Here is a 22,640-nt window from a genome sequence, read left to right as displayed (position 1 = left end):
TCAACAAATTAAAACTTCCTAATTTGTTTCCGGAATTTTTTAAAAATAAAATTTCTCTTCAAAAATCCCTTCATGGTTGATAAAAAGAAATTTCTATAATTTTAATTTTTCAACATGTGAATAATTTTCAAAGAGAAAATAAAATATCTTTCCAATCTACAAATAAGGAAAGAGATTTAATCTCTTTCTTTAATCTTTTATAGATCCTTTTAAGAGAGATATTTTAATTTTAATTCTCTTTAATAAATTATATCTTCCACATAATAAAAATTAAAATTAAAATTCTTTTTAATTTCATTAAGGCCAGCCCCTTCTAGCTTGGGTTCAAGCTAGGGCCGGCCACCCATAAACCATGCTTAGGCCGGCCCTAGCTTGATTCCCAAGCTAGCTTGGCTGGCCCCCTTTAGGTGGGTATAGAAGGTAGGTATAGTACTCTATAAATAAGAGGCTACGATAGGGACCGAGAGGAGGAATTTGTTTTGGTCTCCCGATAAAATTAAGCATCCGTGTTCGCCCCGAACACACAACTTAATTTTATCAATAATAATTCATTCCACTAGAGAACTATTATTGAACTACCGCACCAATCCCAAATTATATTTTTGGGCTCCTTCTTATTATGAGTGTGTTAATCTCCCTGTGTTTAAGATATCGAATGTCCACTAATTAAGTGAGTTACTGACAACTCATTTAATTAATATCTTAGTCCAAAAGTAGTACCACTCAACCTTATCATCATGTCGGACTAAGTCCACCTGCAGGGTTTAACATGACAATCCTTATGAGCTCCTCTTGGGGACATTATCAACCTAGTATCTCTAGGACACAGTTTCCTTCTATAATCAACAACACACACTATAAGTGATATCATTTCCCAACTTATCGGGCTTATTGATTCATCGAACTAAATCTCACCCATTGATAAATTAAATAAATAAATATCAAATATATATGCTTGTTATTATATTAGGATTAAGAGCACACACTTCCATAATAACTGAGGTCTTTGTTCCTTTATAAAGTCAGTATAAAAGAAACGACCTCAAATGGTCCTACTCAATACACTCTGAGTGTACTAGTGTAATTATATAGTCAAGATAAACTAATACCTAATTACACTACGACCTTCTAATGGTTTGTTCCTTTTCATTTTGGTCGTGAGCTACTGTTTATAATTTATAAAGTACTGATAACATCATCTTCTGCATGTGACACCACATACTATGTTATCTACAATATAAATTAATTGAACAACTACAAACAAATGTAGATAATTTGACCAAATGTGATTCTTTATTCAAAATAAATATTTACAAAAGCTTAGGCTTTCAGTATACACTCCAACATCTTTCTCGTCATCGGTGTACTCTTTGCAACAACTCGTCCTTCGGATGCACCGAGTCCATTGACTCTCTTCCCATGCCATCATTCTCGCTAGCTGCGTCTTCTGCTCGATTTCTTATGTTTCTAAACTCCTGCACACTTAGACACAAAGATCAAATACAACATGACTTAACTGAACTTGGTTGACTATATTAAAATTACCCCGGGGTACTAATAGATCTTAGACGCAACTATGAGGGGATAAAGATCTCCTTTTGATGGTTGTCCTGCTCCCCCATTCACAACCGACGATGGCTTTTCGACAATAGTTAGAGGTAGGGCAGTGGCATCCCTCTCTCAATCGGCAGTGGTCTGTGGTAACTGGTAGTGTAGGCTCTAGGAGGAATGTAGGCCGGTGGTGAAGACTGGAGAAGAGCAGCAATGATTGTTGCGACAATAGCATAGGGCGCTGACGACTCGCAGTTAAAGCAATATGGCGATAGGGCGGCGATCGGGCAAATTGGAGTGGCGCCTATTAGGAAAGGATAAGCGGTGCTCAAATCAGATCAGGAAAGAAGAGAAGTAGGACATAAGAGAGGGCTCGACAATAGGAGTCCGGGCCAGATCCGCGGCGAGGAAGAAGGCCATGTCCAATGATCGACCATGGTGGTCGACGACGATGTAAAGAGGAGTAGGGAGAGGGGCTGGCTAGAATCAAGAGCAGGGGAAAGGGGCACGGGTGAATAGGAGGAGAGAACTTCAGTTTTCTCTTTTATACCTAGGTTAGTTAATTCCAACCTTAGGTTAATCAACTTAATCAACTCCCACTCAAGTAATAATCCAAAGAGACTTTCTGTAAGTCTAATTGATTCATTCCCTTAAACGCGTCATACGAACTCCGTTTAAATCTTAAAATTTTTTTAAAAATTTTAAAAAAAATTTATACGATTATTTCTCCAATAACACTTATTATTTATTTACCGTATCTCACAGATATAAATGTTATTTACTAATAATTAAATAATGGAGAGATATCTAGTAGTGATGAAGTTTGATAATGATGATTTAAAAATTATTCATGTCTATAATTCAAATAGTGATGACCATTAAAATCATACTATTTTATTAAAAATCTCTCCCTTTTACTAACTAACTTTGGTGAAGCCTAAAATAAATTTACGTTAATATCCTTTTTTCTATTCACACTAAAAATAATTCCAAGATTTATTAGTAATTCCACAAGCAAAACAATCAATGATCTAGAGTTCGAGACTCAACTGCAGCGTATTATTATTAATTTTTCTCATAATTAATTTTGTCTAGTTGTTTTATATAAAAAAAAATATAGTTCTCTTTAGTCCTACATCTTAGAATTGACAACACTATGATCAAAGAAGCTTCTATAAATATTTTAGGCCGACATTGTTAAAAAATTTACTTTTCTTAGTTTTTTTTACTAAGATAAGTATAATATTGAATTAAATTAATTTTTTTCATAGGGAAGCCGGTTACAGTAGTTTGTTGCTGGGATTCTCTAGTGTCACCCTTGCATTATTGCACTATTGCATGGGTCTGACGAATCTTACCCAAATAATTAATTCTTGATTTTGAACGTAAGGGTGACACTCGAAAATCCAAATAATTCAGATTTTCAAATACCCAAATAATTCAGATTTTCAAAAGTCAGGTGCTTCACCCTAATGACTCTAGTTTAGTATTTTAATGCTAAAATGCTTTAATTAATATAATTTCATTATAAAAGGTCAATATGATTTCAATGTATTATATTACACACGACCTTTGTATTTCTTTTCAAATGTTTTTTATTTGTTATTATCGTATTTTTAGTTGCTTTTTATTTGTTATTAGCATATATTTTTTAGTTGGTACCAAGTATCTAATTTATACCGACTAATTCTGATCTTATAGAAGTTTTACATTGGATACTAAGATAAATCAGAAAATGCTCACAGCGAGTGATCCATCAGCCCAGTGTTCTTAAGTTAATGACTCATTAAGAAAAATTCATTTGTTAATTCGTCAAAATTAGGACTTAATCCTTAGATGTCTAAAAAATTGAAAGGATTCAACCGCTAAACAATTGCCCGGGGCAATATGAGAAGTGACAAAGAGAGAGAACACACAGGTGCAATATTTTCAATATTATGTGTGGAAGCAATATTTAAGACTTAAAATATGATGCTAATATTGAATAGCATAGAAAGATACATTAATAAATCTAACTTACATGTTTATCTAACTAGTTCGACTTATAGGGTATAACTTGAACCGATGAACTTATACGTTTGAATAATATTTGGAACTTAGGCTATGTTATAGTGTCATTTAACAACCATCATCTTACACAGAAAGAAGATAGCCAAATTATGCTAAAAATCAAGAGTGATAAATAAGTATTTTCATTATATTTTTAAATAATATTATTACTAATTTATATTCATGTAGTCTTTTTGTTATTATATTGAAATATTAAAGTTTTTTTCATACAATTTATTATCAATAATTGTAATATATTAAAAATATATATATATTTTAAATAATTAAAATTTAACATAATTAAATTTGTTTAAGAAAATAAATTTATATTGATGTAGAAATAGTTTTATATGAATTTACGAGTTTTTTTTAGATTTTATAGGAGTTTTTTTTTCGAGATAAATGAGATATAAAGGAAGTAAACGAGCAAATGTTTAATTTATAAAATTTATTTTATTTTTCGTAAACCTATTCCTTCGACACCTCTCCGCGACTCTGCCCTCATCGCGCCGCCCCCGCGACGCCTCGATCGTCGACGCCGCCGTCTCGACGAGCCATTGCCCTCCTTTCGTGTGGGGCTAGGTCGGCAACACCGACGTCGCCGGACGCTGTGGAAGCGCCGGTTTCCCCTTGTAATTTCCGCCTGCGCCGCACCACCTCCACCCGACGCCGCCTCGTTGCCACTGCCAGCGGTTGCCGTGTCGGATAGGAGGCTACTGTCGGTTGTTGTGGACCCTCTCCCGAGACCTGGGACACGGCTGAAGCGCCGATCTGCAGTCATCTCAAGTTGACAGACCTCGGGCAGCAGTCCCTATTGCTGCTGCCTCTGCAGGCCGCCGGGAGCGACTGCCGGAGAAGAAGAAACCCAAGGTAACAATTCTTCCTTAACTAAGTTTTGCTCAAATTAATTCTGTTACCGAGTGGAGTCTGGAATTTGAGGTTGGTTGTTGATTTGGGAGATTGTTGTTAACAGTGAGGTGGATGGATTAAGTTCCCTTCAATTAATTGTTGTAGGTCAATCCGGCCCACTGGATGTATGAAAAATCCGGTTGTTGTCTTTGGGTTGAGTAACTCTCTGTTAGCGGTGATGTCGATGAGTTAACCCTCATTGAATTTAATGACACTGGCTAACAGTAGGGTAAGGTTGGTTAAACCCTATTACTAATGGGTTTGATTAGTTAATAAGCTTGTAATTTAATTGAGTTAATTGCGGATTCATTAGATTTATAAAATGGTATATGGGTAGCTGGATTAAGGGAGCCATGGACCTAATAACAAGTAATTAGGAAATTGATACGGCTAATACAAAAGAATGTAGGAATAAATTAGTTATACGAAGTCTGTTATTAGCCTTAGGTTGATACTTAATTAGCCTCTGTATTTGTTTATCTTTAGGGTTTGGGCTCGAGATAGAGCCTCGGATTTGAAGACTACTAGGAAGTCCTACATTTGAGGTGGGCAGTTTCTACTTGTCTTCTATAGTATCTTTGACCTTAGTACATGATTTTATTATTTACACTGATTGTGTAGTAGTTATTTGTACCTTGATATCTACTTTATGCTACTTCTTGAGCTTTATATTTTATTGCTTGATCTTACCTTTTGATCTATTTAATATCTATGCAATCTTCTTTGTTTCCATGCATGGGTTGTTTAAGTATTACTGTAGTATAGTTGCTAAGACATTTGCACCATATAGTGATAAACTTAGGCTTGTAACCATATGTTAGTGATACTATAGTATAGTTATTTACTAATATGAGTGCATATATGTTAGCGAGACTATATCTGCTTATATGGGAGTGCATATATGTTAGTGACATGTTAGAGAAACCCCGTAAGCGATTAAGCTTTCCTGCTTAATCGCTTACCACAACTTCTATTTCAAGCAGAAAGCTTTTTAAGCAATTGTCCCAATCGCTTAAGATGTGCCTAATCGATTATCCTGATTGATTAGGCACCTCTCTAAACACGCAAAACTGGCTTAATCGATTACCCTAATTGATTAAACATGTCGCAATCAATTACCTTAATTGATTACAACCTTTTGTTTCCTCACAGACGACCTTAAGCGATCACCTTAATTGCTTAAGGCCTGCTGAATCGCTTACCCTAAGTGATTTAGCAACCCTAGCTCTTGAACTCGAGTCCTAGGATTCTTTGCCCAACATCTAGTCAATCGTGACTTGTTGGGACTCCCTATTGTTTAGCGTCTGGTCAAACATGACCTGCTGAGACTTCTTCACCAAGTGTCCGGTCAATCCGTCGACCCACTTGGATTTTTCTCCTTATGTCAAGTGTCCGATCAACCTTGATCCACTTGGACTTACCATCTTGTGCTAAGTGTCCGGTCAGCCTTGACCCACTTGGACTTCCAATCACCTTGTGTTCGGTCAACCTTTGACCCACTTGGATTTTCAACTACCTGACTTCACTCATCAGAACTTCCTCACTGCCTAACTTCACTCACTGGAGCTTTTTACCTGGCTTCACTCACCAGGACTTTTCATCACTTAGCTTCACTCATTAGGATTTCCATCTGTCTAGTTTCACTCACTAGGACTTTTTACTTGGCTTAACTCATTAAGATTTTTCATCACCTAGCTTCACTCACTAGGATTTTTCATCGCCTAGCTTCACTCACTAGGATTTTTCATCGCCTAGCTTCACTCATTAGGATTTTCATATGTCTAGCTTCACTCACAGGACCTTTACACCAAGTGTCTGGTCAGCATCAACCCACTTGGATTTTCTTTTTTCAACCTTCCTGTTGGTCTTGTCCTTACCTGACCTCCAGTTAGGACTACCTACTTGACTCTTCTTCATATTAAATTGGTCAAATCTTGACCAGAGGGGAATTACATTAATAATCCCCCCAAACGGATAATTGCACTTGCAATTTTCATATATTATCATACATCAAAACTCAAACATCAAGACTAAGTTTGAGCTAACTCAAATTTAGTTAAACTGGTCAACCTTGACCTAGGGAACTTACACCAACAAAAAGTCCCGTGAGTTGAGATTAAGCTAAACAAAAATACAAATAGGTCGGGTGGACTAGGTTTGACACAATGTAAACTCTCCCAAAAGGAGTAGTAAGAATGCACTCTAAAAAAAAGAGCAGTAGGCATTGATCCAACCTAAGATTTTATGAGAGACCTAAAGTTGAGACCAGACAACTTGGAAAGCTGTCAATCATAATATTATTTACTTGTGCAACACTGTGATGTAGAACGTTGTAATTGGAAGTTGGCCATAGTTAAGGAAATTCGGGCTCCCAAAGAGGTTCCAGGCAATCGGAGGTCCAGACACCCTTAGTGGATCTAGGCGCCCTAATAGATCGAAACTGAGCCCCGCGTTCAGATGAGGTGGTACGCCCTGATCAGGTGGTGCACATCAATAACCAACCACCTAGGAAGGGATAAGGTCAAAGCGGAAGAGGTCAGATCAATCTTTGTCTTGTGCATGCCACATCAACCGTCTAGTGGTTCGAAAGGCATCCAAGCACCCGGAGATGATTAAGTCACCGATGGAGTCAGATCAAATAGGCCTTGCTGGAGGCACTCGAAACTGATTCAGGCGCCAGAGTCGGTCATAAAAAAAGGTCTGGAACAGAACCTTAGTATCAAATTTTACGTGCTCTACTACGCTTTCTAGACATCGAAACATTGTGCCTCATTCCTGCGCTCAAGCTTTAAACTACGCAACAACACCGCAATGCCACTACAAGCTCAAACGAGCCTGACATTTGGTAACGCTTCTTTTCATATTGATTTATTTTAAGGGTCGGTAAGATTGTTACTATCATGCCCTGAGGGTATACTTGTCTACTAAAACTGACGGTTCCCCCTAGTGACAATATAAGAAATAATTGATATCAAATCAATTAAAGTCAACACAAACACCAACACGATATAAAAATCACTTAAGTTTTTAAAATTCTAATGTGTGTATATATGCATGAATATGTGAACATACTAACTAAACAAGTTAAACCAATACTCAAACATTCGATATGGAAAAAAAATTGTAAATACAAGCAGCGGAAAAATAACCTAAACAACTCGAAAAGAAATCTAAACTCGTGTGGGATCGACAACTAGGGCCTCTGAGTGATATAACACATCCTCTACCTGCGAACTTGGAAGTCAAAGGGAAAACAAGGGGTAGTGAGTACAATAACTATAACTTAGTGGGTATAGAAAAGATAGTGCATGAACTATATAGTATAAAGAGATTAAAGGAAGCAGTCTTAAGTAAAATACTTACTACAAAAGTAAGAGCGCCAATAAAATTAACTACAAATAAAATTATAAATTACATAAACCTCCACTGACCTGCTAAATCAGGTATAGTCAGTAAATCAGGAGTACATATAGTACATCCGAAAACTATCTGTATAAAACAAGTACATAACAAGCATAAAGGGTCATATTCACATACCACACCATGATCAAACTGTAAGTTTAAGTAGAGTTCCTTTTGGGATCAAAGAGATGCTTCTAGAGAAAAAAAATGAGATTACTATAAAAATTTTCCGTTCAAAATGAATTTGACCCGTAAATGTAAATTACCAAGTTTTGACTTCGTGTAACACATGCTACTACGAATAGGTCTCGTGGATAGTCAGAGTATATAAGTATTCCCTATCCGCGGGAGAAATGCTCTGTTATGGATGGTCTTAGGATGAGGTAGCTATTTAGTTCCTCAACCAGACTGTGAGAGAAACGCTCTATCATGGATGGTCTCGTGAGCAGTCAGGGTATGTAGTCACTGTTTGCGAGAGAAATACTATATCACGGATGGTTCCGTGGATAGACAGGATATATAATTAGTCTCTGTCTATGGGAGAAACGCTTTACCACGGATGGTCCCATGGGCGGACAGGATGAGGTAGCTATCTAACTCCTTAGTCATTGCTTACGGGAAACGGATGGTCGCATGGGCAGTCAGGTAGGTAGTTACTATCTGTGGGAGAAACATTCTACTACGGATGGTCCCGTGGGCAGCCAGGATGTATAAATAGTCCTTATCCGTGGGAGAAACGTTTTAACATAGATGGTCCTGTGGGCAAAAAAGATGAGGTAGCTATCTAGCTCCTCAACCATTGACTGCGGGTGAAACACTACCATAGATGATCCTATGGACAGTCAGGTAGGTAGTCACTATCTGCGGGAGTAACACTCTACCATAGATGGTCTCGTGGGCAGACAGGATATATATAAGCATCAAAACTAATAATGATAAGTAAGCAGTAATAATCACATACAAGAGTAAACTCTACAAGTTACACTATGGCCTCGTGATATTGTACGTATATAAACAAATCAAGCATGCCTTCTATCTGCCATGGACTTCCCAAAACTACCTTCTCCTCAACTGCTACTTCCTCTATAAAATCGCCTCAACTGCCAACCTCACCCCGCGAGCCCTGCAACTCTTCCTCCTCATCGACGTCGTCTCTTTCTCCACTGATCTCGTTTGCACCACCGCCGCTTCCTCTACAAAATAGCCACACAGAATCCTCTGCCCCTATTGTGGTTTCTAGTGGCGGGGGAGGGGAGAAGTAGAGGAGCAGGAGAGAAGTAGAAGAGAAGGTGGCGATGATTGGATCGACTCTGGGATGGAGAAGCTTGCTCGGTGCTGCAGGTGGAGTGCTCCGGCAAAGAGTCCAAGGAGAAGACTAAGGGGATTTTGAGATGACAGACTTCTCGCTCGCTTCCATCCACTCTCTTATGCCAGATTTCGAGATCTTATAAAAATAATCAGTTGATGGATTTGAAATTCATCCATTCTTTATTTTTGTACATGTAGACAAGAGAAAGTATCTTGATTTTTGTGTCATCCGTCCTTTTCCTCATTCGTGCTTTAAAGTAACAGAGCATAAAGGGTCATATTCTCATACCACACCACCAAATGATCAAACTGTAAGCTTAAGTAGAGTTCCTTTTGGGATCAAAGAGATGCTTCTAGAGAAAAAATGAGATTACTGTAAAAATTTTCCGTTCAAAATGAATTTGACCCGTAAATATTTAAATTACCGATCATAATAAATTTTAACTAGTAAATAATTATAATTACCGGCCAAAGTGAATCTTAGCTGATAATTGTAATTTTTTACTAGCCAAAGTCAGATGTGATCGGTAATTTTAAATGTATTATCGATCAAAATTAGTTTTGTTGGACAATATTTAATTTTTACCAATCAAATTTAGATTTGGTGTATTTATTTTTAGGGGCCAAAGTTAGATTTAACCGGTAAATTTAATTTTTTATCTACCAAAATTAGATTGGATCGATAATTTTAGTTATTTACCACTATTTTAATTTGTCCGATAATTTTAATAGTATTTGTTATTTTATCTTATCAAATTTAATTAGTATTTTTTTAGAATTTTTAGTTAAATTTAACTTTATTTAGTTAATTTAAAAAATTATTAGTTAAATATATTAATCTTTAAATAAAATATTTAACATATATTTTTTGTAAAAATACTAATAAAATTTAATAAAGATACCTTAAAAATTTTAATTTTTAATTTTAATAAATTAAATATGATTAACATTATTTTATTTAATAAGTCATTATACTAAATTTTATCATATAAAATTTTTTAAAAAATTGGTCCTGATTTTTTTTCATCCTTTTTTCTTTGCCTAAAATATAACTAATAATTATATTAATTTTTATGTCCAAAAAATTAAAAATAACATCTAAAAATTAAATATCATTAACATTATTTTATTTTATAAGTAATTATATTAAATTTTACCAAGTAAAAAATTTTAAAAATTGGTCCTGATTTTTTTTCATCCTTTCTCTTTTGCCTAAAATATAACTAATAATTATATTAATATTTATGTCCATTTCTAAAAAATTAAAAATAAAATCTAAATTTTTGTATGATTTTTTTCTGGTAAAATTTTGTCACCAAGTTAATATTATTTTAAATAAAATTTGATAAAATTATCAATAAAAATAATTGATCAGTAATTTTAATAAATACAAATTTTTATTTCAATAATAATAATGAATATTTATATTTAATTTAATCAGTAAAAAATTTAAAAATATTTTTTAAAACTTTATTATATATATATATTTAAATCTTGATTATTTGAATTTTTTTTTTTTTAAATTTTATGATAAAGTTTCATAAGATTATTGATAAAAATTTAACATATAATTATGATAATAAAAAAATAATTTATAATTTAATTTAAATCAATAATTATATTATGAAATTTTATTTATCTTAATTTTTATTTTCGTTAATTTTTTTCTTTAGTCATTTTCTTTTTTCTTTTTTTCTATTTTTATGTTCCTTAGATTTTTTTTCCCATAACCTTCAACAGTGCCCAGCCGCCCACGTACGTAACCTCCGAAAAACCCTTGCTATTCCTTAAATTTTGTCACAGGTAATTTTAAATTTATTACCAATCAAAGTTAGTTTTGCCCGGCAATATTTAGTTTTTATCAATCAAATTTAGATTTGGTTAGCAATATTTATTTTTACTGGCCAAAGTTAAATTTAATCGATAAATTTAAATTTTTATCTACAAAAATTAGATTGGATGACAATTTTTGTTATTTACCACTATTTTAATTTGTTGTATAATTTTAATAGTATTTTTTATTTTATCTTATCAAATTTAGTTAGTATTTTTTTTTGAATATTTAGTCAAATTTAACTTTATTTAGTTAATTAAAATATACTATTAGTTAAATATATTATTCTTTAAATAAAATATTTAACATATTTTTTTTAAAAAAAATACTAATAAAATTTAATAAAGATACCATAAAAATTTTAATTGATAATTTTAATAAATTAAATTTCATTAACATTATTTTATTTTATAAGTAATTATATTAAAATTTTCCATCTAAAAATTTCGAAAAAAATTGGTCCTGATTTTTTTCCATCCTTTTTCTTTTGTCTAAAATATATCTAATAATTATATTAATTTTTATTTCCAAAAAATGAAAAATAACCTCTAAAAATTAAAATCATTAACATTATTTTATTTTATATGCAATATTAAATTTTACCATGTAAAACTTTTAAAAAATTGGTCCTGCTTTTTTTTTTCATCCTGTTTCTTTTGTCTAAAATATAACTAATAATTATATTAATTTTTATTTCCAAAAAATTAAAAATAACATCTAAAAATTAAATATCATTAACATTATTTTATTTTATAATTAATTATATTTTATTTTATAAGTAATTATATTAAATTTTACCATGTAAAAATTTTAAAAAATTTGTCCTGATTTTTTTCCTTCCTTTTTCTTTTGTCTAAAATATAACTGATAATTATATTAATTTTTATTTCCAAAAAATTAAATATAACATCTAAAAATTAAATATCATTAACATTATTTTATTTTATAAGTAATTATATTAAATTTTATCATGTAAAAATTTTAAAAAATTGGTCATGATTTTTTTTCATCCTTTTTCTTTTGCCTAAAGTATATCTAATAATTATATTAATTTTGATTTCTAAAAAATTAAAAATAAAATATATTTTTTTTATGATTTTTTTTCTGGTAAAATTTTGCCACCAAGTTAGTTTTATTTTAAATAAAATTTTATAAAATTACCATTAAAAATAATTGAGCAGTAATTTTAATAAATACAAATTATTATTTCAATAATAATAATGAATATTTATATTTACTTTAACCAGTAAGAAATTTAAAAATATTATTTAAAATGTATTATATTGATATATATTTTATTAAATCTTGATTATTTGAATTTTTATTTTTTAAAATTTTATGATAAAGTTTATTAAGATTGTTGATAAAAATTTAATATATAATTATTATAATAAAAAATTAATTATGAAATCTTAATTATTTTTATTTTCGTTAAATGTTTTCTTTAATTTTGTTTGTATCATTTTCTTTCTTTTTTTTTTTCTAATTTTATTTTCCTTAGATTTTTTTTGTCCATAACCTTCCACAACGCCCATTCATAACCTCCGAAAACCTTTCCTCTTCTCTGCCGAAAAACCCTTCATATTCCTCTATTCACGCCGAAATTCTAAATCTCCGTTCATCCTCCTTCGAACAAGGTATAGTCATTCCTTGAGTCATTATCACTCGCCGATAACTCGCTTCTTTCTTTGATTTTCGAAGCTCCTTTTGATTTGAATATCCTTTTGTCTTCGTGACTTCTGTGCACCTATATGAATGAACAACAAGAAGGCCCTTGGGTGGGTTCCTAAGGTCTAGGGTTTTGGAAGGCGTAGCCTATTTACCGGTGTTGGTTGTCAAAATGTGGCCCTTCTTTTTGGTTGTTATGTTCGTATATTTGTGCATTGAGGATGTATGATGCCTACATTTTTGATGTTTAATAACATGTTCATTCAAGAGTCAAGACATATATTGTCATCGTTTAGCTTATTTCTTCTAAGTTTATGTTTACAACATGCATGATCTAGCTTAGTTTTTCAGAGATGGAGGAAGACGGGTCTCCGCAGACCTTCAAAACTCTTGGTTTGAAGGAAGAGTTGGTGGAAGCTTGTGAGATTTTGGGGTGGAAAGCCCCTACAAAGATCCAAATTGAGGCAATTCCCTTTGCTCTTGAAGGTTCGTTCTCTTCCCTTCCCATTTTTTAGTTTATTTGTCCTTATCATTTTAAACTGTTAATTGGTTTTGGATGAAAATAATTTGGAAGCTTGATATGGAACTTTGCTAATTGATTCCTTTTCTTGTTATGATGTGTATTTCAAGTTGACTTTTGTTACTGAAAATGGAGTTTTATGGGGGAAAACATTGTTCTTGATATTGGTGTAGGCAAAGATATTATTGGATTGGCACAAACAGGGTCTGGCAAGACAGGAGCTTTTGCATTGCCAATTCTTCAAGCTTTATTGGACACTCCACAAAGATTGTTTGCTTGTGTACTTTCCCCTACTAGGTTTGATTTTGTTTTTCTCCAGGAATTCTTAATGACAGTTCTTAGTTGGTTATTACGAATATTGACTTGTTTTCCCCCCTTTTTTTCCCCTTTTTTTCCTCTCCAGGGAATTGGCAATTCAGATTTCTGAACAATTTGAAGCTTTAGGATCTGGCATTGGAGTAAAATGCACTGTGGTTAGCACCTTTCTGATTTTTTGCATGTGTAGGGAATGCTTATGTGCACAGTTGTTCTTAGCCAAACATAGATCTCTCTGCATAAATTAGTTATGGTTTAGTTGGTAATGTAGATATGACAAACCAATCAGATTGTACGACTGTTCAATCAAAGTCCTTGAAAAAGAAGCTTAGTGTAGATGCTCTTAGTAATTGCATTAGAGATCAATATATCTTCTTTTCAATTTTGCTTTCTGTATGAACTGTTTTCTTTATTTTTGCACAGTTAGTGGGAGGTGTTGACATGACACAACAAGCAATTTCTCTTGGAAAGCGCCCACATATTGTGGTATGTAGTAATGATCATCATTGTGTTTTTTGTTGGCTCTTTGTAGAATGTGAACATGGATTTTCTATCTGTAAGGCTTAAGTATATGCCTTCTAGACAAGAATCACTTAGACATGAATGCTGTCATACTTTCTCAGTTATACAGGATTTGGGGCCAAAGTTTTAGAAAACATTCAATTTAGCTCTGCTCACAGAAATTCTTCTCAAAGAATATGGATGTAAACTTTGTAATTGTATTTCTTTGAGAGAAATTCCTCTATTGAGTGCTTGACTAAACATTTTGATCTAAGGAATTTTAAATTTTTCACAGTTGAAGAGAATGTTCCATTCAAGGCTTTTCTATACATGAGAATATCCCTCAGGATTTATTGGAACTAATTAATTCTTTGACACATTTGTAATTCAAAACTCCCTTCCATAGTATCGGGTCTTGTGCCATCAATGAATTTTTATGCCATATTCCATAGTTTGTGATTTGGAAATTGACTTTACAGAGTATGTTCAGAATGGTACCTTTATTAAAGTTTCAACATAGAAAAAATGGCTACTTTTGGCCTTTTGTAATGAACCATTAGATCTTCCCTATAATTGCTGTATGTGTCTCAAACATCACTTTAATTGTTTTGCTGATTTTATTTCTCATAGGTGGGCACACCGGGGCGTCTCTTGGATCATTTAACCAATACAAAAGGTTTTAGCCTTCGCACAATAAAGTATTTGGTATGAACTCTGCCACATTATGATATTTACAATTTCTTTTTGCAAAATACTTACTGTTTAATATTCATCTTGAAATCCACTGTTTTAATTTGTTATCCCATTTCCTAGGTGAATTGAAAAAATGGATGGCTTGGAAAGATGAGAGAATATAATGGAGGAACAAAAAAGAAATAAATCTTTTAATTGTTTCCTTAAATAGATATACATAAAAGGATGGATAAGTTTCTATCTTGAATAATTGCCAATTAGTTCACCATCTAGTTTTGAGAGGATGAGTTAAGGATGGATGTTCAAAATATGTCTTCTTTGTTTATTCATCTAGGGGAATAATGGAAGAGTGATATCTCTCTCCATCTGGTTGTAGACTTACCTGGTCAGGGAAATGGCTTCTTAGTTATTTATAATTGTTTTTTATTTTTCTATTGGTTGAAGAAAATTATATTTTCAATTAGCAAACTAGTCATAGACCCTGCCAATTGTTGATAGTTTCTACATATAATTTAATTCAAGCCATACCTAATTAATCATGGTTTAAGTTTTGATTTATGATTGGAACAGTATGATTTTGGTAGCGTATCATGCCATGTTGATATGGTTTTGATATTTTTTAAATATAAAATATATTAATTAAAAATAAAAAATTAATCTAAAAATTAAAAATACAAAAAATAAATATAAAATATATTTTTTAAAAAAAATTATAGGATTGTGGCACCTCCATATGGTAAATAAATAATTTATTTATTATATATTTTTGAAATCAAAATAAATTAAAAATATATATTAAATTAATGGGATAGTTTTATTAAGGTTTGATTAAGTCTGTTTAGATTATCCTATTTATATTTATGGTTAGGAGTTGATTGAAATTATTAACTTAAGTTTAATTATTTATCTTTTATTTTGCATCCCACTCTTGTTCTCGTGAATGTCTGCCCTGTGACCTGTCGCGACCAGTGGCGGTCGTGGGATTTAAGGCCGCAAAGTTTACCATAACCCCGCAGCGGCTTGTGGTGCCGGGTGAAACGATAAATTTTGTCCGTTTTACCCGGCATGAAATGAAATTTTAAACCATGACTGAAGTGTTAGTATTCTTTAACCTAAGTAAACTAGAAAATCTTGATTTTTATGAATTTTTTACATTCTGAAGATGGCAAGTATAAAAAAATGTTAACTGATTCTACCATAAGTTAAAGAAGGAATTTAATAATTGTCTGAGAAATATATATTTAAAAAAGTGGAATTAAGTTCAAATATATCACAAAATCACTTAAATTAAGTGCAAATTGATTTTCTAGAAGTTGCATTCTAGTGCATCAGAGGAATCTTCTTTCCTTTTTGTTTTACATGGATATTCATTTTGATCAAGTCCCATAGCATGATTCTTAATATTGAATAAGGCACATTATGTTTTTACTTTCTAATTGGTTTGAATTGCTTGTTTTTCTGTCCAGGTCCTTGATGAGGCTGATAGGTTACTCAACTTGGAATTTGAGAAAGCTATTGATGATATCTTGAAGGTTATTCCTTCTGAAAGGAATACATTTTTATTTTCAGCTACAATGACCAAAAAGGTCGGTAGAAGTTTCTTATATTCTGCATATTGATGATGTTTTTCTATCTCTTAGGGTTTCAATATTTCTGCATTGCTTTGCGGATATTAATATGTATGTGGTAAAAGCGGTAGGTAGACTTAGCTAATAACTAGAAAATCACAATCTGCCATTATGAGAAGACTGTGTGAATGTGGTTATTTCAATCAAGTCCTGCATGCATCTTCTCTTGTTGTTGCACTTGATTATGAGGAACATGAACATATCACAATAGGCTATTGGCTTTGTAACTGAAAATGTCTCAGTTCCCTAGGTTTGAACATAGACAATGCACCATGATTGCATGAAAAGGTTGTGTCAACTAAATAAAGTGCACTCAATCTTCGTATTTGCCTGTCCTCTTGCCTTGTTTATAGTAGTACATAAAATTGCCTAACATCATATTTGAACTGTATTCAAGGCATGCTTTGCATGATAAGATTTGCATCGTGTTCTGATGGTGTATTCAATATTTTTGCCCAAGACTTGTTGAAAGATAAAGAGTACAAATTATTCAAACTGTTTGTGTTGTGTTATTGATTCTGTAGGTCAGTAAACTTCAACGAGCTTGTTTAAGGCATCCTGTGAAGGTCTGTTTAACAGCCATCTTGCCTCTAATTTTCCTCTTTTTATATCTTAGCATTTTCTTGGTTTTCTTTTGCTCTGATCATCACAGATCTAGCTTGTGTCAATTGCTTGTTGATTACAGATAGAAGCTGATACTAAATATTCCACGGTGGATACCCTTAATCAACAGTATTGCTTTATTCCTGCAAAGCATAAGGTTAAAAATATTTCCTCAATTGTTCTGTCTTTTCGTAGATTCAGAATGAGTTTGTTCGTACATCTTATTAGTTTCACTTTTTTAGAAATTTAATAGTTGAGAATAATTTAAGTTAAATGTAGTGGTATTTCACATTGTTTTGATTTTGATACATGAATTATATTATTTAAAAGCTACTATTTCTGTGGAAATGCCTTTTAAGCATCTCCTTCTTGCATTTATGACAATTTCGTTCTAGTTTAATTTTTGTTAAGATTGTAACAATTTCTAGGCTGGCAATTGCAACATAAGATCTGATCCATTGTTATAAAGACTTTTATTTGGTTACGTTGAGCCTGTTGAAGCAATTTTGTTATAATATCTTGTTTTTTTTGTTAAAGCATTTGACTATATCAAGTTCAAGTCCTAATGTGATTACCATTTTTATTTAATTTTTCTGTTTTACTTTTAACACCCACTGCACAAACCTCATTTGCCTTTTGTGCAAGAATGTGAAGACACTACTTTTGCCATAACCAAATCAATGTGTGCAAATCACCATTCCTCCTTTGCTAACAGACCCCACTAACAACTTCTAGTCACCAACATAAATGATATTATGGCAATTGGCAATCTACCATACTTGCTACAGGTGAAGGTAAGCCCGAGATGCACAATCCCTGGTTGACTTTCTTCCTTGGGTTCAATGGCAACTCTGAATTCTTCCACCAAACCGCAGTGCGACACCCTTCATTTATTGATTACAATGATCCCACCTCAAGATTGGTTGCAACTTCTCGCCACTGCTTGAAGACCTGCCAGTAGCGCTACTTCAGGTCCACCTCAAGTTGATGCCGCTTTCTTTTGACCTCTTCTATAGATCTTTGACATCCTTCCTTTACATGATCTTGAGGACTAGCATAAGCGTTCCGCACCTTTCAACCCAGCTATCAAGTTTTTAACATCTTTCTCTCAATGTTGACCAAACCTCAGCCATGCCTAGTTGATGACCGCATTGACAAAGAAGAGTTGTTAGGAAATTGAAGGGACAAAGAGGAAGAAGAAACACAAGGATGTTTAAGTCTTTCTTTTTCTCAAATACCTATTCATTATCAATTTCTTGTCTTGTCAACTATTTTGTTTGTAGATTGCTAGATTTTAAGAAATTAGTTATTTACTTCTCATTTATAATCTCACTTCGGTAATCAATGTTTCTCTTTTTTATTTTTCAATATTTTATCTTTGTTGAAGTAAAATGGTCAAAATTTTACTCTTTTTCTTTTCCTATTTCTCCGATATTTTGTTGGCAATCATTTTCATCAATTCTCTTCATCGGTCACCACACTTTAAAAACTGGATTAATTATTTTTTATCTTGTAGTATATGCTCTCTCTTTGTCAAGTATGTCAAAACTGATCTTATTTACTTCTTCGACATTTCACTTAGAGTAACACCAGGTTTTTACTCATTACCTCTCCTGATATTTTCCAAAGTCTAATTCTGGAGTTGATATTTGTAAATATATCTTTTTCTCATTTGAAATTTTTAGACATTTGTACTGTATTCGGAAGCTTCAGATTTTTGTGATTATCTTTAGTTTGAGGGGAATTAATGAAGAAGATGATAGTTTCAGGTTCCAATGAAGTTGACTTTAGCATCACATCATTAGAAGATGTCAGATGTTGAACCAGTGCTTCTAAACTGGATATGATCAGTATCTATTTTTTGGAGTCAATGAGATCTTTTTCTATTTAGTTTGATAGGTTAGACACTGATGGATATCTAATGCTCTGTTTTTAGGGGTGTGCTAGAATGTAGTTAATTTACATGTGTATTTGTTTGTTAGTTGTTATTTTGAAGTCGTAAATATTATTTGGATACACTCCACTTTTTCCCTTATTGAATTGTTTTTCTCTGTTATATCTTATCTATTTTTATGTGGATTTGCAACTGGTTTAGTTGGTTATTATCATCCATATGTCAACTAAATTTGTTCAACTAGTGATAGTTACTCTCATTTGGCAGGCAACTAATTTGTAGTTCTATTAAATTCAGGATTGTTATCTTGTCTACATTCTTAATGAGAAGCAGAATTGTACAACAATGGTATTCACTCGAACCTGTGAATCAACCCGGCTTCTGTCCCTACTTCTTCGAAATATAGGGATGCGAGCAATTCCTATTAGTGGTCAAATGAGCCAGGTAAAAGCAATCTTGAGAAACTCAAGTTGTTGAATGGCCTTGTCATAGCCTTCAGACCTGGCTGGCTATTTGAATTTTGAATTATTACTAAATTGTCATAGGAATTCTTTACAATACATTGCCTGCACAAACTCATAATTGACTCTGTTCTGGTAAATTAATATGACAGGACAAGAGGTTGGGGGCTCTAAACAGATTCAAAGCGGGTGACTGTAACATCCTGATATGCACAGATGTGGCTAGCAGGGGCCTGGATATTCCTTCAGTTGATATGGTTATCAATTATAATATACCAACAAATTCTAAGGTGCATGACTTTTCCATATGTTCAATATGGCCTAAAATCTTTATATTTATAGGTTTAGGCAAATTTTGATGTCTTTTCTAAAAACGACTCTAAGTTTTTCCATTTTGATGTCTTTATATTTGTTGCCGCGAGTTCAACATATCATTGTTAATCTCAAAGTGAGGGAGTAACTGATTTGGAGTAATAGAAACTCACAGCAGAGCAAATGGTTAGGCCATCATATGGATCTCTTTTAGGTATACACGTCATGGATCTAAGGCCCATGGTAGCAAGGACAGATAATAACACATGCCAACATTGTACACTTGAACATGCACACCGAGGCCTATAACCAGGCTTCCTGGACAGGAGAAAAGGATGATACAATCCCACCTCAGACACTAACCCAACCTTGAAACTCCTCTCCAACGACCTCTACTAAGCAGGTTCTGCAACTAGATTGCACTGCCCGGAATTTGGCCAAACCCAGGTTGAGTTTAGGTGGAATCTCTTGATGCCCTCTCCACCTTAGCTACACAAGGCCTGCACCCCACGCGAGCAGACCTACATATCTGTTGAATCTCGACCTTAACCCGTATAAATTTTTCTGTATCTTTGATGTTTCAATCATCTCTGCAATCGTGTGAGATATGCTGTTGAAGTAGTTTTTTGCAACTTCTCTTTCTGTAGCATCATTATTGATATTCTCATATATATATTTTTTCTGGCATTTGATAAATTCAATTTGTTGATCCTTCTATATGTGACCCCTATTTGATTCTCTAGTTGCTTCTCTTATGGTTTATCCTTTGTCTCCTTAAGAAATTTGCCCACTGTAGATAATTCCTTTTGTTTACTGGCAACAATCAACAGGGAAATTCTCATCTTCACATTAGGAATTACCTTTTATTTTTTATTAAGCAATGACTTAAGTTACTTGGCTAAATTAATGCAGGACTATGTTCATCGTGTGGGCAGAACTGCACGTGCTGGGCGTTCTGGAATGGCCATATCATTAGTAAACCAGTATGAAGTGGCATGGTATATGCAGATAGAGCAGCTTATTGGTTGGTACCACCACTATTAGTCTTTGCTATAAATATCACATGGTAGGATTGAGATAATATTTTTTGCAGGCAAAAAGCTACCAAAGTACCCAGCTGAGGAAGCTGAAGTTCTTGTGTTCTTTGAACGTACTTCAGATGCCAAGAGGATTGCTCTTGCGGTATGATAGTTTTTTTTTAATTTTTGACTGTTGCTTTAATTTCCCGCATTATGTTATAGCTTGGGAAATTTGGTCTTAATCTTTCTGATTAAATAGAAAATTAAGGAAAGTAATGGCAATAAGAAGAGAAAGAAAGGAGGAGATGATGATGATGATGAAGCCGAGGAATTTGCTGTCAATACCAAGAAAGCATTCAAGAAATCAAAGAGACGATGATGAAGCAGATCCTGTCACGTGGACTATCTTCTTACTGTTTAGTGACTAGCATATACTTGTTGAATTACATCAACTGAAGATGAAAAAAGTTTCTGTATGCATTTGAAGGGGAATTCATTCTATTTATCAGAGTTTGCTAAATTGCAGTGTAGGTTTTCATGTTTAAATGATTTGCAGGTCCTAGCTTATGTACACGGGACACTGCCTTTACTTATTATTTGTTGGTCTTTTTTGATATGTTATTGTAAGGCAATTCTGACTCTGTTTTTTTCTTGCCACAACGAAACTAAAATGTTAAAATCGTGAGAGTGCAAGTTGATTGGTTAGAAAATGCTATCTTTCATGGTCAGAACATATTTGGCACCCACAAAAATTGTAGACATTTAAGCTGTCTGAGTGATGTTGCCACTTGTGCATTGGTTTCTGATGTAGGTTGAGTTGAGCCTGGAACATTTGTGTTGGGTGCGGTTGGTATGGAACTTCTGAACATGAGGTTGGGCCTAATATCATGTACAGGTTAATGCATTGCAGGACTGTTAATGCTCTTAAGAACATTTTTTGTTGGTTGGAGTTGATAGTTGCTGGAATTTTTTATGGAGTATATAACCTAGGGATGCTCATCGGCTGGCACTCTAACATACTGTAGTTTTGTTTCTATATTTTGTTGGGTTTTTTTTTGTGCACTATATATATATTTCTTCTCAGGGCTTTATTATGGGAGAAGAATAAATGAGCTTTGTTATGTACCTCAATATGCAGTTGCAAAGATAACAAATGAAGAAAGGAAGGAGAGAAGTTGCTGATTTCGTGACAAAGTGGGAAGGTTACAGTAAAGAAGAGAATGTAACCAGCAGTGGGAAGATCATTCAGTTGTCTACTGAAACTTAGAGCCACGCCCACAACTATCATACTGCAATTTCCAGCCACTGCAGTAGTATGTCTAGAGTAGAATAGAAAACTTGCAGCTCTAAAAATACAGCGGAATACCTTCCGAAAAAGGATAATATTCATCTCTTGTGGCTACTAATAAACCATGATCATATATGTTAACTTTAATCTTTCCAGAAGAATTCTGAAATTAGTCTGCTCTTAAAGCAGAGGGAACTTTGTAAAATCAGTTATTTAGCATCCTCCAAATGAAGCATTTTGTTGGAAGCATTCATGCTGTTGAAGATAATTCCATCCCACACCCTCCAAACAGGTGAACAATTGTAGCTTTAGTTTGGTAAAATCAGAAATTCAAATGATGTATGTTCTCTGGATCAAGCCATCTAAATTGTAACAAAAGGTAATTACGCTCATATATGATGGTCCTCACAATTCGTCCTTAGGTTATGTGAAAGAAGGTAAATCACGAGATCAGTTTATAGTTGACCATCAAGTGAATAGAGAGTGGGAGGAGTTTTTTCCAGAGGGCATGTGTCCGTTAGGATTTAATCTCTGTTCCATTATAACAAATTTGTCACTCTCTAACCAACTGGACATCCCGTGAGGACAAATAGTCCTAAAAACCATACACAATCTTGGTCGGATGACTATAAGTTTAGTTCAGTATGATCAAGAGACTAAATAAGGATACACAATTTAAATTAAA

The 22,640-nt window shown here is 33.3% G+C and overlaps 1 protein-coding gene across 3 annotated transcripts; it reads left to right on the top strand.

Annotated features, from left to right (window-relative positions):
* Positions 1–4,047: 4,047 nt before the first annotated feature.
* LOC122016026 (DEAD-box ATP-dependent RNA helicase 10-like) lies at positions 4,048–21,470 on the top strand. Of its 3 annotated transcripts, none has more exons than XR_006121035.1 (15): positions 4,048–4,470; positions 4,996–5,054; positions 13,073–13,207; positions 13,415–13,538; positions 13,645–13,714; positions 13,980–14,042; positions 14,688–14,762; positions 16,217–16,336; positions 16,903–16,944; positions 17,064–17,138; positions 19,173–19,319; positions 19,489–19,626; positions 20,561–20,672; positions 20,750–20,830; positions 20,927–21,187. XR_006121035.1 is itself a non-coding variant. In XM_042573158.1 (15 exons), exons 3-15 carry the CDS (start codon positions 13,075–13,077, stop codon positions 21,044–21,046), a joined length of 1,308 nt encoding a protein of 435 aa, XP_042429092.1. In that variant the 5' UTR covers positions 4,050–4,470; positions 4,996–5,054; positions 13,073–13,074; the 3' UTR covers positions 21,047–21,470. The 3 variants fall into 3 exon arrangements, 2 of the variants coding, with proteins under 2 accessions (XP_042429092.1, XP_042429093.1); XM_042573158.1 differs by having other exon boundaries at positions 4,050–4,470; positions 20,742–20,830; positions 20,927–21,470; XM_042573159.1 differs by lacking the exon at positions 4,996–5,054 and having other exon boundaries at positions 4,050–4,470; positions 20,742–20,830; positions 20,927–21,470.
* The last annotated feature ends 1,170 nt before the right edge of the window (positions 21,471–22,640 follow it).

Source organism: Zingiber officinale, chromosome 8B (genome assembly GCF_018446385.1).
Source record: "Zingiber officinale cultivar Zhangliang chromosome 8B, Zo_v1.1, whole genome shotgun sequence".
Classification (NCBI taxonomy): domain Eukaryota; kingdom Viridiplantae; phylum Streptophyta; class Magnoliopsida; order Zingiberales; family Zingiberaceae; genus Zingiber; species Zingiber officinale.
The sequence above is the reverse complement of the archived record's forward strand: the minus strand, read 5'-3'. Positions and strand labels throughout refer to the sequence as shown.

Coding starts and splice junctions, on each gene's coding strand:
- LOC122016026 (XM_042573159.1), top strand. CDS start 13,075: ATGGAGGAAGACGGGTCTCCGCAGACCTTCAAAACTCTTGGTTTGAAG. Junction 13,539..13,644: donor TGTGTACTTTCCCCTACTAG/GTTTGATTTTGT, acceptor TTTCCTCTCCAG/GGAATTGGCAATTCAGATTT. Junction 14,043..14,687: donor GAAAGCGCCCACATATTGTG/GTATGTAGTAAT, acceptor TATTTCTCATAG/GTGGGCACACCGGGGCGTCT.